The sequence below is a fragment of the Oncorhynchus mykiss genome, chromosome 31, assembly GCF_013265735.2.
Source record: "Oncorhynchus mykiss isolate Arlee chromosome 31, USDA_OmykA_1.1, whole genome shotgun sequence".
Lineage (NCBI taxonomy): Eukaryota > Metazoa > Chordata > Actinopteri > Salmoniformes > Salmonidae > Oncorhynchus > Oncorhynchus mykiss.
This window is the reverse complement of record NC_050571.1, coordinates 9,659,076-9,677,697: the sequence shown is the minus strand read 5'-3', so window position 1 is coordinate 9,677,697 and position 18,622 is coordinate 9,659,076. Positions and strand designations below refer to the sequence as shown.

At 45.1% G+C, this 18,622-nt stretch overlaps 1 protein-coding gene across 5 annotated transcripts in view; it reads left to right on the top strand.

Moving 5' to 3' along the window:
- The window catches only part of LOC110504536 (glucocorticoid receptor-like), a 71,663-nt gene that overhangs the window by 36,912 nt on the left and 16,129 nt on the right, over window positions 1-18,622 (top strand). For 4 of the 5 annotated variants that reach the window (XR_005041262.1, XM_036970517.1, XM_036970520.1 and 1 more), the window contains one exon: window positions 17,978-18,156. Coding sequence is in view for 4 of the 5 variants with exons in the window: in XM_036970517.1 (XP_036826412.1) it covers window positions 17,978-18,156 (179 nt within the window). In the remaining variant the exon portion in view is untranslated. The remainder of the gene's footprint in view (window positions 1-17,977; window positions 18,157-18,622) is intronic. The other variant, XM_036970518.1, reaches the window with a different exon arrangement.

The window sequence follows — 18,622 nt, the reverse complement described above, 5'->3', positions numbered from 1 at the left end:
CTGTAGAATACATCAGACCACTGCTCTGAGTTGTAGAATACATCAGACCACTGCTCTGACTGTAGAATACATCAGACCACTGCTCTGAGTTGTAGAATACATCAGACCACATACCACTGCTCTGACTGTAGAATACATCAGACCACTGCTCTGACTGTAGAATACATCAGACCACTGCCCTGACTGTAGAATACATCAGACCACTGTTCTGAGCTGTAGAATACATCAGACCACTGCTCTGAGCTGTAGAATACATCAGACCACTGCCCTGACTGTAGAATACATTAGACCACTGCTCTGACTGTAGAATACATCAGACCACTGCTCTGACTGTAGAATACATCAGACCACTGCTCTGACTGTAGAATACATCAGACCACTGCTCTGACTGTAGAATACATCAGACCACTGCTCTGAGCTGCTGAATACATCAGACCACAGACCACTGCTCTGACTGTAGAATACATCAGACCACTGCTCTGAGCTGCTGAATACATCAGACCACAGACCACTGCTCTGAGCTGTAGCGTGCATCAGGCCACAGAACAGAAGCATTTTCCCCTGACGTGCTTTCCCTATCTCACGCTATCTCTCTCATGCTCGTTCTCTCTCCCTCCCTCATGCTCGTTCTCCCTCCCTCCCTCTCACGCTCGTTCTCTCTCCCTCCCTCCCTCTCATGCCCGTTCTCGCTCCCTCCCTCCCTCTCACGCTCGTCCTCTCTCCCTCCCTCCCTCTCACGCTCGTCCTCTCTCCCTCCCTTTCACGCTCGTCCTCTCTCCCTCCCTCTCACGCTCGTTCTCTCTCCCTCCCTCTCACGCTCGTTCTCTCTCTCTCCCTCCCTCTCACGCTCGTCCTCTCTCCCTCCCTCCCTCTCACACTCGTCCTCTCTCCCTCCCTCCCTCTCACGCTCGTCCTCTCTCCCTCCCTCCCTCTCACGCTCGTCCTCTCTCCCTCCCTCCCTCTCACGCTCATCCTCTCTCCCTCCCTCCCTCTCACGCTCGTCCTCTCTCCCTCCCTCCCTCTCACGCTCGTCCTCTCTCCCTCCCTCTCACGCTCGTCCTCTCTCCCTCTCTCTCACGCTCATTCTCTCTCCCTCCCTCTCATTCTCTCTCTCTCCCTCCCTCCCTCACGTTCATTCTCTCTCCCTCCCTCTCGTGCTCATTCTCTCTCCCTCCCTCATTCTCTCTCTCTCCCTCTCTCTCACGTTCATTCTCTCTCCCTCCCTCATTCTCTCTCTCTCCCTCTCTCTCGCGCTCTTTCTCTCTCCCTCCCTCATTCTCTCTCCCTCTCTCTCACGCTCATTCTCTCTCCCTCCCTCTCGCGCTCATTCTCTCTCCCTCCCTCATTCTCTCTCTCTCCCTCTCTCTCACGCTCATTCTCTCTCCCTCCCTCTCGCGCTCATTCTCTCTCCCTCCCTCATTCTCTCTCTCCCTCCCTCATTCTCTCTCCCTCCCTCTCGTTCTCTCTGTGAAGTTGTACAGCTATATCCTAGGGATTCTACTGGTATGAACTGTAAAAAAGCTAAATGTTTTTTTTTTATGGTTTTGAATGTACAGCACACAATATCTTATCCATCAGCTTTCTATAAGAATTGGCTGGTGAGGGACACTAATCATCAATTTCCATATATAGGCTACATATCATTACTGTTGTCATGATACAATATTTGATTTTATAATTAATTATGTTTACATTTGAGTCATTTAGCAGACACTCTTATACAGAGAAACTCACAGGAAAAATACAGGGGATGAAATGCCTGTCATTCAAATTGTTTTCACGTTATTGAAGACGACATGTTTGAGTGTTGTTTTCGTTGTGTGTGTGTGTTTCATGTTGATTTTGTCATTTCTAATGCAGGGACTTAGCTAAAAGGAAGAAGCTAGTGTGGTTTGGTTTTGGCTTTTCGTTGAGTCGGCAGAATTCGGGAGGATCTGTAAGTTTGAGGAATGTGATCCTCTTGCTTCATCCAACAGTGGTATGCAGTCTGCACTGACTGAACCCTAGCTAGAGCTACAGTTAGGCCTTAGCTACACACACACACACACACACACACACACACACACACACACACACACACACACACACACACACACACCAGCTAAAACGACAGTCAGTTAGCCTAACAGCGCAGTAGCCCTAGCCTAGATTCATAAAGTGTTTCAGAGCAGGAGTGCTGATCTAGAATCAGGTCCCACCTGCTTGTCCATGTAATCTAATTTATTATGATCTAAAAGGGAAAAACTGATCCTTGATCAGCACACCCACTGGGCCCAGTTCCAGGTTCAGTAGTCCTTCTAACGCGTACACTCATTGAACTCTCTAGCTCTAATGTGAAGACTGAGATCCAGGGAGAGAGAGCGAGGGAGAGAATGATTGTCTGTGTGTTTGTAGAGGGGTTAGGCTCTAAGTCTTCATCCCTCTGATGTTGGAACTAAAACCACAGCCTTGATGCTTTCACACACACACACACACACACACACACACACACACACACACACACACTTCTACTGTAGGTGAAATTAGTTTGAATGTCACGTGTACCAGTACAGTAAAATGTCTTGCAGCTCTAAACCCAACAATGCAGTAATCAATGTAGCACTAAAAATAACAAGGTAGAACAAAAACACACTGAGAAATAGAAATAAGAAGGACATGAGAATGTAAGAATCTATAGACAGGATCTGTTCAGTACCAAATGTGCAGGGATACCGGAATGATAGATTATTTAACTAGGCAAGTCAGTCAAGAAACAAATTCTTATTTACAATATCAGCCTAGGAACAGTGGGTTTAACTGCCTTGTTCAGGGGGCAGAACAAAATATGTTTTACTTTGTCAGCTCGGGGATTAGATCTAGAAACCTTTCGGTTACTGGCCCAACGCCCCAACCACTAGGTTTGATGACGAGCGACCCGGCACATTCAGTCAGTCGCTGTTGTGCAACATGCTCCAGGTGATCTAATTACAGTATGGATTTCACACCTGAATGTTTGCCATCTAGATATCATACAACTAGTAAATTAACTGTCTAAAACGCGCTGAATGCTCTGCAGTTTTGCATTTGTTTTGCTAATTTAGTAGCTAGTTAGCTATCTAGCAAAGTGCCTAGCTTCTTACAAAATCGAGCTTTTGCTTGTTAAGAGCAGAGTATCCCGACCTGGATCAGGAGCCTTTGCTGGCTAATATTTGTTTTGTGCAGCAAACTGGAGTAGCATTTTGTTTTGTTTTGTACAGCAAACTGGGAGTAGCATTTTGTTTTGTACATGCAGCAAACTGGGAGTAGCATTTTGTTTTGTACATGCAGCAAACTGGAGTAGCATTTTGTTTTGTTCGTGCAGCAAACTGGGAGTAGCATTTTGTTTTGTTCGTGCAGCAAACTGGAGTAGCATTTTGTTTTGTTCGTGCAGCAAACTGGGAGTAGCATTTTGTTTTGTTCGTGCAGCAAACTGGGAGTAGCATTTTGTTTTGTTCGTGCAGCAAACTGGGAGTAGCATTTTGTTTTGTTCGTGCAGCAAACTGGAGTAGCATTTTGTTTTGTTCGTGCAGCAAACTGGGAGTAGCATTTTGTTTTGTTCGTGCAGCAAACTGGAGTAGCATTTTGTTTTGTTCGTGCAGCAAACTGGGAGTAGCATTTTGTTTTGTTCGTGCAGCAAACTGGAGTAGCATTTTGTTTTGTTCGTGCAGCAAACTGGAGTAGCATTTTGTTTTGTTCGTGCAGCAAACTGGAGTAGCATTTTGTTTTGTTCGTGCAGCAAACTGGAGTAGCATTTTGTTTTGTTCGTGCAGCAAACTGGAGTAGCATTTTGTTTTGTTCGTGCAGCAAACTGGGAGTAGCATTTTGTTTTGTTCGTGCAGCAAACTGGAGTAGCATTTTGTTTTGTTCGTGCAGCAAACTGGGAGTAGAATTTTGTTTTGTTCCGTGCAGCAAACTGGGAGTAGAATTTTGTTTTGTTCCGTGCAGCAAACTGGGAGTAGAATTTTGTTTTGTTCCGTGCAGCAAACTGGGAGTAGAATTTTGTTTTGTTCCGTGCAGCAAACTGGGAGTAGTGTTTTGTTTTGTTCGTGCAGCAAACTGGGAGTAGCGTTTTGTTTTGTTCGTGCAGCAAACTGGGAGTAGCATTTTGTTTTGTTTTGTACATGCAGCAAACTGGGAGTAGCATTTTGTTTTGTTTTGTACATGCAGCAAACTGGGAGAAGCATTTTGTTTTGTACATGCAGCAAACTGGAGTAGCATTTTGTTTTGTTTTGTACATGCAGCAAACTGGGAGAAGCATTTTGTTTTGTACATGCAGCAAACTGGGAGTAGCATTTTGTTTTGTTCGTGCAGCAAACTGGGAGAAGCATTTTGTTTTGTTTTGTACATGCAGCAAACTGGGAGTAGCATTTTGTTTTGTTTTGTACATGCAGCAAACTGGGAGAAGCATTTTGTTTTGTACATGCAGCAAACTGGGAGAAGCATTTTGTTTTGTACATGCAGCAAACTGGGAGTAGCATTTTGTTTTGTTCGTGCAGCAAACTGGAGTAGCATTTTGTTTTGTTCGTGCAGCAAACTGGGAGTAGCATTTTGTTTTGTTCGTGCAGCAAACTGGGAGTAGCATTTTGTTTTGTTTTGTACATGCAGCAAACTGGGAGTAGCATTTTGTTTTGTTCGTGCAGCAAACTGGGAGTAGCATTTTGTTTTGTTTTGTACATGCAGCAAACTGGGAGTAGCATTTTGTTTTGTTCGTGCAGCAAACTGGGAGTAGCATTTTGTTTTGTTTTGTACAGCAAACTGGGAGTAGCATTTTGTTTTGTTTTGTACAGCAAACTGGGAGTAGCATTTTGTTTTGTTTTGTACAGCAAACTGGGAGTAGCATTTTGTTTTGTACATGCAGCAAACTGGAGTAGCATTTTGTTTTGTTTCGTGCAGCAAACTGGGAGTAGCATTTTGTTTTGTACATGCAGCAAACTGGGAGTAGCATTTTGTTTTGTTCGTGCAGCAAACTGGGAGTAGCATTTTGTTTTGTTCGTGCAGCAAACTGGGAGTAGCATTTTGTTTTGTTCAGAAAACTGGGAATAGCTTTTGGTTTTGTTCATGCAGCAAACTGGGAGTAACATTTTGTTTTGTGCAGAAAACTGGGAATAGCTTTTTGTTTTGTTCATGCAGCAAACTGGGAGTAACATTTTGTTTTGTGCAGAAAACTGGGAATAGCTTTTGGTTTTGTTCATGCAGCAAACTGGGAGTAGCATTTTGTTTTGTGTAGCAAACTAGGAGTAGCATTTTGTTTTGTGTAGCAAACTGGGAGTAGCATTTTGTTTTGTGTAGCAAACTGGGAGTAGCATTTTGTTTTGTGTAGCTAACTGGGAGTAGCATTTTGTTTTGTGTAGCAAACTGGGAGTAGCATTTTGTTTTGTGTAGCAAACTGGGAGTAGCATTTTGTTTTGTGTAGCAAACTGGGAGTAGCATTTTGTTTTGTGTAGCAAACTGGGAGTAGCATTTTGTTTTGTGTAGCAAACTGGGAGTAGCATTTTGTTTTGTGTAGCTAACTGGGAGTAGCATTTTGTTTTGTGTAGCAAACTGGGAGTAGCATTTTGTTTTGTGTAGCAAACTGGGAGTAGCATTTTGTTTTGTGTAGCAAACTGGGAGTAGCATTTTGTTTTGTGTAGCTAACTGGGAGTAGCATTTTGTTTTGTGTAGCAAAGTGGGAGTAGTATTTTGTTTTTTGTAGCAAACTGGGAGTAGCATTTTGTTTTGTTCAGCTAACTGGGAGTAGCATTTTGTTTTATGTAGCTAACTGGGAGTAGCATTTTGTTTTGTGTAGCTAACTGGGAGTAGCATTTTGTTTTGTGTAGCTAACTGGGAGTAGCATTTTGGAGTTGTATAGTTTTGTTGAGAAACTGTACAAAATGTTTGCATGTGGTCAATAGCATTTAGTTAGCATTCTCCATCTGATTTTAGATGTACTTAGCATTGCTAACCTTTTGGATTACAGAGTATCAGTGGGGTTTGAAAATGGAGCCCCTTGTGTTCACTGTCGGTTTTACCGAGTATCCCGGTATGGCACAAGGTATGACCATCTGGATACCGCTCACACCTAGATAGAGGTAGATATGTTTAGATGTAAGGTGACTAGGCATCAGGATATACTGTATGATAAAAAAAAGAGTTGCAGCAACGTTGAAATATTATTGGAATCTGTGTGGGTAGCTGGACCGGTAGGATGACTGACAACAGTGAAGGTGAACAGGTGGTCACGGGTCAGGTGACAGAGGAATGGATGACACTGAGGCAGGGATTCCTTTAACCATAAAGTGCTATATTTACTGAGTAGTCTGTCTGTGCTGCATCACAAAGGAAACAGAGTAACATGTATCAAATTCAAATCATAACAATCATTCCCATTATTAACAGAATGAGGTCATTCAGAAATAAGGTTCCATAGGAATTCAATATGAAGCAGAATGAGGTCATTCAGAAATAAGGTTCCATAGGAATTCAATATGAAGCAGAATGGAGTCATTCAGAAATAAGGTTCCATAGGAATTCAATATGAAGCAGAATGGAGTCATTCAGAAATAAGGTTCCATAGGAATTCAATATGAAGCAGAATGAGGTCATTCAGAAATAAGGTTCCATAGGAATTCAATATGAAGCAGAATGGAGTCATTCAGAAATAAGGTTCCATAGGAATTCAATATGAAGCAGAATGGAGTTATTCAGAAATAAGGTTCCATAGAAATTCAATATGAAGCAGAATGGAGTCATATAGGATCATAACCATTCATCATAATCATGAGCACGATAATGCAAATAAATCAATCATTTATTCAATCTATATTCTACATCAATTTGATATCAAAATGAATCAATTCAGCAAATAATTACTTTTCATATTTCATCCTTCCAGTTTTGTCTTCATGTGAACATGTCATTTCATTACATTTTAACCATATATCAATGGCATAATTGGCCTGTGATGATCTTTAGGGCCGTGATCATTGTCCATTGACATTACACAATAGGTTTGAAGCGTGCAGCTCCAAGCCGCGCTCTGCGGTAATAACTATAAACAATAACTGATGACCCGCTCTCCCGATCGCAACAGATAGTTCAGATGAAAGGTAACCAATTCGGTGGATTTACGTGGATTCATGGATGCACAGAATGTTTGTAGTAGACGGAGTTGAGGAAGCAGCCAGGTCGGGGCGATTTCCTCCTTTCAATGAGTTGAGATCTGTCTGACATTTCCACCTGACCTAATTAAAGAGCATAGTGCATATAGATGTGTGGATGTGCATATAGAGAGAGATGTGCATTATAGAGAGTGTAAAAATAAGAGTAAACTCAGATTGTCCGTGTAGCCATTTTGTTAGCTATTTAGCAGTCTTATTGGCTTGGGAGTAGAAGCTGCTCAGGAGCCTGTTGGTGTCAGACTTAATGTACTGTTATGGCTTGCCGTGGAGAAGCAGAGAGAACAGTCTGGTTGGAGTGTAATATGTCAAATGAGTTTCGATTTAGAATGGCACATTTATCAAATGGGCGAGACAAACAAAAATCCATGTTATTCATGTGCACTGGAATAGAAAATGGAGGCCACTTTTCCCGCAAGCTACACCTATAATTTCACTGCACCACAGGTGATATTCAGCCCAAACTTTGTATGCCATGGGGCTCTCCAACCCTGTTCCTGCAGATACCCTGTGCTTTCATTTGAGAAACCAGGTGAAATCTGTTTGGGTACTACTGTTTTCACAACAAAACATATTTCATTAAACTGTTGACTGAAGGAGAGGAGATGGAAATTCACGGCGATGAGATATTCTGTAGCTTAAGATAATGTCAGCCTATTAATTATGATTTTTTTTTTTTTTTAAATGCCCTATTAGTAGACTATTCCAAATACAAATGAACTTTAATTGTAGGCTAAATCTGAATTTGTTTCATTTAGGCTAGACCAATTATGTACCAAAGATATCTTAAATCAGTATTTAAAAAAATATATATATTTTGTTGCAGTTTGTAATATTCCGTGTTGTATTGTATAATGGCACAATCATTATTTTAATTACGTTTTTTGGGGGGCTGATATATAGGCCTAAGAATATGCATAAGCTCTAATATGCATATAGGTGTTTTTAAATAATCATCACCTTCACAAGGACCATGTTTTCCACTCAGTTTCAACCTGTTGTTGAACTTCTTTCTTCAAATTGATCAATCACGGTGAGATGAGTTTTTAAAAAGCATGATACTGTTTTTGATGATAAGCGTTTGAAGTCATTTTTCAATTTTATTTGCATTGGTGTCAAGAGTGAGAGGGACAATAGAGCCCTGAGTACCAGGACATTAGCGACTTGATGATTGTTAACGAGTTGGGTAAACTAACGCATGTCCAGAGTTGTATTTTTACTACGGGCACAGCAACAGCCCTAATCATTTCAGCCTCCTGAGGAGGAAGAGGCGCTGCCGTGCCCTCTTCATGACTGTGTGTGTGTGTATGTGTATGTGTATGTGTATGTATGTGTGTGTGTGTGTGTGATGCTGAAATGAAGACCCAATTTAAAAAAAGAGACATTCTGGTTAGAGGAAGTCTTTAAAAGAACTGCCTGGGTTGGATTTTGGCTAGGCTACGGTAAAGCACGGTAAAACATGCTTCATTATTTGACGTTAAGGAGAATGTTTGAAAAAACGCTCACATTACAAAGTGGAGGGTGACACACTGATAGCCTGCCTACAGTTGACTATAGCCGGTCGATTGGTAAATAGGTCAATGGGAACGCAGACCCGTGGGGGATAGAAGGACACCGGATTGGCGTTGTTGGACGGACCGGACCTCACTAGTTGTTGTTGGGCGGACCGGACCTCACTAGTTGTTGTTGGGCGGACCGGACCTCACTAGCTGTTGTTGGGCGGACCGGACCTCACTAGCTGTTGTTGGGCGGACCGGACCTCACTAGCTGTTGTTGGGCGGACCGGACCTCACTAGTTGTTGTTGGGCGAACCTCACTAGTTGTTGTTGGGCGGACCGGACCTCACTAGTTGTTGTTGGGCGGACCGGACCTCACTAGTTGTTGTTGGGCGGACCTCACTAGTTGTTGTTGGGCAGACCGGACCTCACTAGTTGTTGTTGGGCGGACCGGACCTCACTAGTTGTTGTTGGGCGGACCTCACTAGTTGTTGTTGGGCGGACCGGACCTCACTAGTTGTTGTTGGGCGGACCGGACCTCACTAGTTGTTGTTGGGCGGACCGGACCTCACTAGTTGTTGTTGGGCGGACCTCACTAGTTGTTGTTGGGCAGACCGGACCTCACTAGTTGTTGTTGGGCGGACCGGACCTCACTAGTTGTTGTTGGGCGGACCTCACTAGTTGTTGTTGGACGGACCGGACCTCACTAGTTGTTGTTGGGCGGACCGGACCTCACTAGTTGTTGTTGGGCGGACCGGACCTCACTAGTTGTTGTTGGGCAGACCGGACCTAACTAGTTGTTGTTGGACGGACCGGACCTCACTAGTTGTTGTTGGGCGGACCTCACTAGTTTTTGTTGGGCGGACCGGACCTCACTAGTTGTTGTTGGGCGGACCTCACTAGTTGTTGTTGGGCGGACCGGACCTCACTAGCTGTTGTTGGGCGGACCGGACCTCACTAGTTGTTGTTGGACGGACCGGACCTCACTAGTTGTTGTTGGGCGGACCTCACTAGTTTTTGTTGGGCGGACCGGACCTCACTAGTTGTTGTTGGACGGACCGGACCTCACTAGTTGTTGTTGGGCGGACCTCACTAGTTTTTGTTGGGCGGACCGGACCTCACTAGTTGTTGTTGGGCGGACCTCACTAGTTGTTGTTGGGCGGACCGGACCTCACTAGCTGTTGTTGGGCGGACCGGACCTCACTAGTTGTTGTTGGGCGGACCTCACTAGCTGTTGTTGGGCGGACCGGACCTCACTAGTTGTTGTTGGACGGACCTCACTAGTTGTTGTTGGGCGGACCGGACCTCACTAGTTGTTGTTGGGCGGACCGGACCTCACTAGTTGTTGTTGGACGGACCTCACTAGTTGTTGTTGGGCGGACCGGACCTCACTAGTTGTTGTTGGACGGACCGGACCTCACTAGTTGTTGTTGGGCAGACCGGACCTCACTAGCTGTTGTTGGGCGGACCGGACCTCACTAGTTGTTGATGGGCGGACCGGACCTCACTAGTTGTTGTTGGGCGGACCGGACCTCACTAGTTGTTGTTGGGCGGACCGGACCTCACTAGTTGTTGTTGGACGGACCGGACCTCACTAGTTGTTGTTGGGCGGACCTCACTAGTTTTTGTTGGGCGGACCGGACCTCACTAGTTGTTGTTGGGCGGACCTCACTAGTTGTTGTTGGGCGGACCGCACCTCACTAGTTGTTGTTGGGCGGACCGGACCTCACTAGCTGTTGTTGGGCGGACCGGACCTCACTAGTTGTTGTTGGGCGGACCTCACTAGTTGTTGTTGGGCGGACCGGACCTCACTAGTTGTTGTTGGACGGACCGGACCTCACTAGTTGTTGTTGGGCAGACCGGACCTCACTAGCTGTTGTTGGGCAGACCGGACCTCACTAGCTGTTGTTGGGCGGACCGGACCTCACTAGTTGTTGATGGGCGGACCGGACCTCACTAGTTGTTGATGGGCGGACCGGACCTCACTAGTTGTTGTTGGACGGACCGGACCTCACTAGTTGTTGTTGGACGGACCGGACCTCACTAGTTGTTGTTGGGCGGACCGGACCTCACTAGTTGTTGATGGGCGGACCGTACCTCACTAGTTGTTGTTGGGCGGACCGGACCTCACTAGTTGTTGATGGGCGGACCGGACCTCACTAGTTGTTGTTGGGCGGACCGGACCTCACTAGTTGTTGTTGGGCGGACCGGACCTCACTAGTTGTTGATGGGCGGACCGGACCTCACTAGTCGCAGGATTTCATCTGGAGAGAAATGGGTCAAGGAGTGGGGTAGTTCTGTGTGAGTGGGACCAGCGGACTCAATAGGCTGAGTGAATGAGGAGCAGATGTCATCCATTTCTTTTCAAAGTGGTTGACAGTCATCCACAGAGAGGGAGGATGGAGGGGGCGGAAGATTAAGGAGCAGGTGGAAAAGAGTTTCCTAGGGTTAGAGGAAGAAGCTTGAAATTTAGAGTGATAGAAAGTAACTTTAGCAGCTCATACAAATGAAGATACGGTATGGAGGAGGGAGAAAAGGTATGATAGGTTCTCTGGAAGTTTAGTTTTCCTCCCTTTTTGCTCAGCTGCCTGCAGCCCTGTTCTGTAAGCTTGCAATGAGTCATTCAGCCACGGAGTAGGAAGCAAGGGCCAATCCGGGCAGGGAAGAAAGGGGATAGTGCGAGTCATAGGATGTGGAAAGAGAGGAGAGTAGCGTCAAAGAGGCAGAATCAGGAGAAAGGAGGGAGATGGATTTAGCAGAAGGGAGAGATGATAGGATAGAAGGAGAGCGTAGTGGGAGAGAGAGCGAAGATTGCAACGGTGCATGACCATCTGTGTAGAAGCTGACTCGGTAGGGTTGGAGGAGAGGGAGACAGAAAAGGAAAGAAAGTAGTGATCAGAGACCTGGAGGGGAGTTGCAGTGTAATTAGTAGGAGAACAGCCCCTAGTAAAAGATAAGGTCAAGCATATTGTCTGCCTTGTGAGTGGGAGGGGACTGGGAAAGTGGGAGGAGACTGGGAAAGTGGGAGGGGACTGGGAAAGGGTGAGGTCAAAAGAAACAAGGAAGGGAAAGAAAGAGTTAATCGACTGCAGACGTTGGGAGGTTGAAGTCTCCCAGTACGAAGAGCATTGAGCCGTCGTCAGTAAATGATCTTATCAAGGTGTCAAGCTCATTGAGCTCTAAGAGCACCTGGTTGGCGAAAGATGACAATGTTAAGCTTTAGTGGATAAGTGACAGCATGGAATTCAAATGAGGACCTAGACAGGTGAGAGAGGGACAAAAGAGAAAATCTCCACTTAGGATGAGTAGCCGTGTGCCACCACCGTGATGACCACCACGTGATGAGTGAAAACAGAGCAGGTGGAGTAGCAATGTTCTCTGGGGTGAATCATGTCTCCTTCAGGGTCAAAAAAAAGTATATTGACTGAAGGGCAACATAAGGCTGAGATGAACTCTGCGTTCTTAACTGCAGATCGGCAGTTCCAAACGCTGCTGGAGACCAGGAGATCCATATGGGTAGTCTGCGCATGGTACACTAAATTAGGAAGGTTGCAGCTAATGGGTGGGGAGTGTCTGTAGGGAGTAGGCTTTACTGAGTAAACATAGCAAACGCTGCATGAAGTTTCATCACAATTAGCCTAATAGTTTTACTTGGTGCTGGTAGTTTGAAAGAGTTTGACTTCCTCTGTCGTCTTCTCTGTCTCTCCTTGTACTATAGTCAACTCTTCTGGGGGAATGGAAGAGCTTCCTGTAGCCTTGAAGCTCTGCTCGGAGCAGCATTTGGTTTCACAGAGGAAATTCTGTCTCACCACTTTGTCATGCAACCCTGATTGATGTTGTCCTGCCAACCCGGAAAAACACATTTCATATTTCTGGCCTCTCATCGTCATGTGTTCCAAAAGGCATACTGTTTACTGCACAGTGCACTACTTTTGACCAGGACCCATATAGCACCCTACTGTCTGTATATTCCCTATATAGTATACTACCTAATAGGGGTCTGTAGTGCACTATATAAGGAATAGGATGCCATTTGGAACACAGTCAATGAGAAGCCAGAAATATGAAATGTTTGGTGCCATTTCGGGCGTAGCCAAGGTCAAGCCCACAGTATGGTGTCAGTCAGCCCAGTATAAGTCGGTTCACTTGGGCTCATCAGTGTGTAAAGGGTAGTAGTGTCACACTGTCTGAACCACAGCGGTTCTGAGCAGGATCATGATGGCTCTGTTGTTGTTGTTGGGACTGGCAGCAGCAGAGTTCAGGTCATCTGCTCATCCAGGTTATTTATACTGCTGACTGGTTATTTATACTGCTGGACTGGTTATTTATACTGCTGGACTGGTTATTTATACTGCTGACTGGTTATTTATACTGCCGAGTGTTGCTGTACTGGTTAGTTATACTGCCGAGTGTTGCTGTACTGGTTATTTATACTGCTGACTGGTTATTTATACTGCTGAGTGTTGCTGGACTGGTTATTTGTACTGCCGAGTGTTGTTGGACTGGTTAGTTATACTGCTGGACTGGTTATTTATACTGCCACGTGTTGCTGGACTGGTTATTTATACTGCTGACTGGTTATTTGTACTGCCGAGTGTTGCTGGACTGGTTATTTGTACTGCCGAGTGTTGTTGGACTGGTTAGTTATACTGCTGGACTGGTTATTTATACTGCCACGTGTTGCTGGACTGGTTATTTATACTGCTGACTGGTTATTTATACTGCTGGACTGGTTATTTATACTGCCGAGTGATGCTGGACTGGTTATTTATACTGCCGAGTGTTGCTGGACTGGTTAGTTATACTGCAGAGTGTTGCTGGACTGGTTATTTATACTGCCGTGTGTTGCTGGACCTGTTATTCATACTGCTGGACTGGTTATTTATACTGCTGGACTGGTTATTTATACTGCTGGACCTGTTATTTATACTTCTGGAATGGTTATTTATACTGCTGGACTGGTTATGTATACTGCTGGACTGGTTATACTGCTGGACTGGTTATTTATACTGCTGGACTGGTTATTTATACTGCCGCGTGTTGCTGGACCTGTTATTCATACTGCTGGACAGGTTATTTATACTGCTGGACTGGTTATTTATACTGCTGGACCTGTTATTTATTCTTCTGGACTGGTTATTTATACTGCTGGACTGGTTATACTGCTGGACTGGTTATTTATACTGCTGGACTGGTTATTTATACTGCTGGACTGGTTATACTGCTGGACTGGTTATTTATACTGCTGGACTGGTTATTTATACTGCTGACTGGTTATTTATATTGATGACTGGTTATTTATACTGCCGAGTGTTGCTGGACTGGTTATTTATACTGCTGACTGGTTATTTATACTGCTGGACTGGTTATTTATACTGCTGGACTGGTTATTTATATTGATGACTGGTTATTTATACTGCTGATGGGTTATTTATACTGCTGGACTGGTTATTTATACTGCAGAGTGTTGCTGGACTGGTTATTTATACTGCTGGACTGGTTATTTATACTGATGACTGGTTATTTATACTGCTGATGGGTTATTTATACTGCTGGACTGGTTATTTATACTGCAGAGTGTTGCTGGACTGGTTAATTATACTGCAGAGTGTTGCTGGACTGGTTAGTTATACTGCCGAGTGTTGCTGGACTGGTTATTTATACTGCTGGACTGGTTATGTATACTGCTGGACTGGTTATTTATACTGCTGGACTTGTTCTTTCTACTGCCGAGTGTTGCTGGATTGGTTATTTATACTGCCAAGTGTTGCTGGATGGGTTATTTATACTGCCGGATTGGTTAGTTATACTGGCGAGTGTTGCTGGACTGGTTATTTAAACTGCCGAGTGTTGCTGGATTGGTTATTTATACTGCTGAGTGTTGCTGGATTGGTTATTTATACTGCCGAGTGTTGCTGGACTGGTTATTTAAACTGCAGAGTGTTGCTGGATTGGTTATTTATACTGCTGAGTGTTGCTGGATTGGTTATTTATACTGCCGAGTGTTGCTGGTCTGGTTAGATATACTTCTGAGTGTTGCTGGACTGGTTATTTATACTGCCGAGTGTTGCTGGAGTGGTTATTTATACTGCCGAGTGTTGCTGGTCTGGTTAGGTATACTTCTGGGTGTTGCTGGACTGGTTATTTATACTGCCGAGTGTTGCTGGACTGGTTATTTATACTGCCGAGTGTTGCTGGTCTGGTTAGGTATACTTCTGGGTGTTGCTGGACTGGTTATTTATACTGCAGATTGTTGCTGGACTGGTTATTTATACTGCCGAGTGTTGCTGGACTGGTTGACTGAAGTCACTCCTTTGATCCATATACCGAACTGACTCGACTCCCTTGGCTGAGTGTTTGAATTCTGCATATTGAATGGCACCCGATTCCTCCACATAGTGCCTTTACTGGTCAAACATGGTGCAGCAGGTGCACTATATATGAAATGGAAAGGAGACAGACAGACAGGTTTGTTGGCCTGCTCAGTGCGTAGAAGTAGTAGTAGGCCTGCTTGGTAGTGGTGGTGGTAGTGGTAGTAGTAGTAGTAGTAGTAGTACTAGGCCTGCTTAGTAGTAGTAGTAGTAGTAGTAGTACCAGGCCTGCTTAGTAGTAGTAGTAGTAATAGTAGTAGTAGTCCTAGGCCTGCTTAGTAGTAGTAGTAGTATGTAGTAGTAGAGGTAGTAGTAGTAGTAGTACTAGGCCTGCTTAGTAGTAGTAGTAGTAATAGTAGTAGTCCTGTTAGTAGTAGTAGTAGTAGTAGTAATAGTCCTGTTAGTAGTAGTAGTAGTAGTAGTAGTAGTAGTAGTCCTAGGCCTGCTTAGTAGTAGTAGTAGTATGTAGTAGTAGAGGTAGTAGTAGTACTAGGCCTGCTTAGTAGTAGTAGTCCTGTTAGTAGTAGTAGTAGTAGTAGTACTAGGCCTGCTTAGTAGTAGTAGTAGTAGTAGTAGTTGTCCTGTTAGTAGTAGTAGTAGTAATCCTGTTAGTAGTAGTAGTAGTAGTCCTGTTAGTAGTAGTAGTACTAGGCCTGCTTAGTAGTAGTGTTATGCTCTGTGAGTGCTGCTCTGTCTAAGCAGCTTAGACGAAGGCCTAATGGCCCCCTATATTTCTCCATACAGTCCCCTAATAGAGTGTCATTTGAGAAGCAGCCGGTGACTTCTAAAAGTCTCAGATCAGATGAAGGTAGACCAGATGTTTGTGTTGTGGCAGACAGATGAGGTTTGCTGCTGCGGCGTAGTGCTCTGAGTCAGTGATGCTCTGTCTCAGTGCAGTGGGCGTAGGCGCAGAGGAAGTAGCTGCACATTACTGCAGCAACGAACAGCTCCACCTAGTGGTGTGTTTGGGAAAGTGCACCTCAAACATCTAGGACATGGTCAGACAGAAAATTTTTTTATTTGACTAGGCAAGTCAGTTAAGAACAAATTCTTATTTACAATGACAGCCTACCGGGGAACAGTGGGTTTACGACCTTGTTCAGGAGCAGAATGACAGATTTTTTTTTACCTTGTCAGCTCAGGGATTCGATCCCGCAACCTTTCGCACTAACCTCTAGGCTACTTGCCGCCTCAACATGTTAAGAAACCTTCAGAATCAGATTATATAGATAGAACAGACAGGCCTCTCTGACATGTAGCGAAAGGGATCATGATAGCTCTATTCATGACATTTCAAACTGCTACAATTCCGTATTTGTGTATCTTTATTTAACAAGGCAAGTCAGTTAAGAACAAATTCTTACTTTCAATGATGGCCTAGGAACAGTGGGTTAACTGCCTTGTTCAGGAGCAGAATGACAGATTTTCACATTGTCAGCTCAGGGATTCAATCTTGCAACCTTTCGGTTACCAGTCCAACGCTCTAACCATTAGGCTACCTGCCTCTAACCATTAGGCTACCTGCCTCTAACCACTAGGCTACCTGCCTCTAACCACTAGGCTACCTGCCTCTAACCACTAGGCTACCTGCCTCTAAGCACTAGGCTACCCTGCCTCTAACCACTAGGCTACCCTGCCTCTAACCACTAGGCTACCCGCCTCTAACCACTAGACTACCTGCCTCTAACCACTAGGCTACCTGCCTCTAACCACTAGGCTACCTGCCTCTAACCACTAGGCTACCTGCCTCTAACCACTAGGCTACCTGCCTCTAACCACTAGGCTACCCTGCCTCTAACCACTAGGCTACCCTGCCTCTAACCACTAGGCTACCCTGCCTCTAACCACTAGGCCACCCTGCCTCTAACCACTAGGCTACCTGCCTCTAACCACTAGGCTACCTGCCTCTAACCACTAGGCTACCTGCCTCTAACCACTAGGCTACCTGCCTCTAACCACTAGGCTACCCTGCCTCTAACCACTAGGCTACCTGCCTCTAACCACTAGGCCTCTAACCACTAGGCTACCCTGCCTCTAACCACTAGGCTACCTGCCTCTAACCACTAGGCTACCTGCCTCTAACCACTAGGCTACCCTGCCTCTAACCACTAGGCTACCCTGCCTCTAACCACTAGGCTACCCTGCCTCTAACCACTAGGCTACCTGCCTCTAACCACTAGGCTACCTGCCTCTAACCACTAGGCTACCTGCCTCTAACCACTAGGCTACCTGCCTCTAACCACTAGGCTACCTGCCCGCTCTAATGCTTTGGATAGAATTCAAATAACTGTGATTCTAGGAACTGTTATGCTCCAATCAAAGAGTGGTTGTCATGACGCCCTTTATGTTTGGTGATCCAACCACAGGTCTTTAGATGGCGTGGAGGCCATAGAGGAAATTGTTGAACCACAGTTAGATGTTTATTCTTTGGATCTTGAAGGATAAGTGGTACATTTAGGACATTTCGGGAAAAATAAACTCAAGCAAAATAAATGTAATGGATCTTATGCCAATATTCTGGTCAACTGACCAAAATGGAGACCGAAATGTTTGGTGTTTTGGTAACCAGACCAAAAGGACAAAATGTAGGAAATGTAACAACAGAAGTGCCAACGTGTATGTTTAGCTCACATGATGTTGTTTGTCAAATAAAATAACCCCAGGCATGCTGTGAAACTGTAGAAGGTAATATTTTCAAGAGCAGATGGAATGTGTTGAGTTCCCCTGTGAAAGTGTGAGGGCTTCTGTGTGAGCTGTGACAGTTTGCTCTGTCTCTGTGGGAATAGTGTCGGTATGTTTTCAGAATCCCAGAAGCATCATCATACCTGTTGCCAAGTTATTATTTTGTATTCGTTCAGAGAATTGCACTTGTTACTGACTCTAAACCCTCCTTCCTCTTCCTTGCTCTCCTCTCTTCCCTGCTCTCCTCTCAATGTAGTTCTACTTCCAGGCAGGGTGGTGGCGCTGCGTCGTGTACAACCCAGGGCAAGGCCGGGACCGCCCATAAGATCTGTCTGGTGTGTTCAGATGAGGCGTCCGGCTGTCACTACGGGGTGCTCACCTGCGGAAGCTGCAAGGTGTTCTTCAAGAGAGCCGTGGAAGGTACGGTGGCAAGGGGTGAGATGGTAGGACAATTGCTATGGTCTGGTCCCAGATCTGTTTTTACTATTTTGCCAAGGGGTGAGATGCTAGGACAATTGCTATGGTCTGGTCCCAGATCTGTTTTTACTATCTTGCAAGTCGGCAGAAACGGATCTGGGACTGGGCTACCACTGATGATATGTGGTGTTATATATCATGATATTTTCCTGTGGTACTGTGGCAAGGAGTGTGACACCTTGTACTGTGGCAGCATGGAATGATGTTTGGTTTACGGTAGATACTGGCAAGGTAGGATGGCAAGGAGTGAGATGGTAAGACACCTTGTACTGTGGCGGCATGGAATGATGTTTGGTTTACGGTAGATATTGGCAAGGTAGGATGGCAAGGAGTGAGATGGTAGAACAACTGGTGCTACTGGTACTGTTGCACAGCTGGTGACATGGAATGATGTACGGTAGGCATATCATGAATGATACTCGTC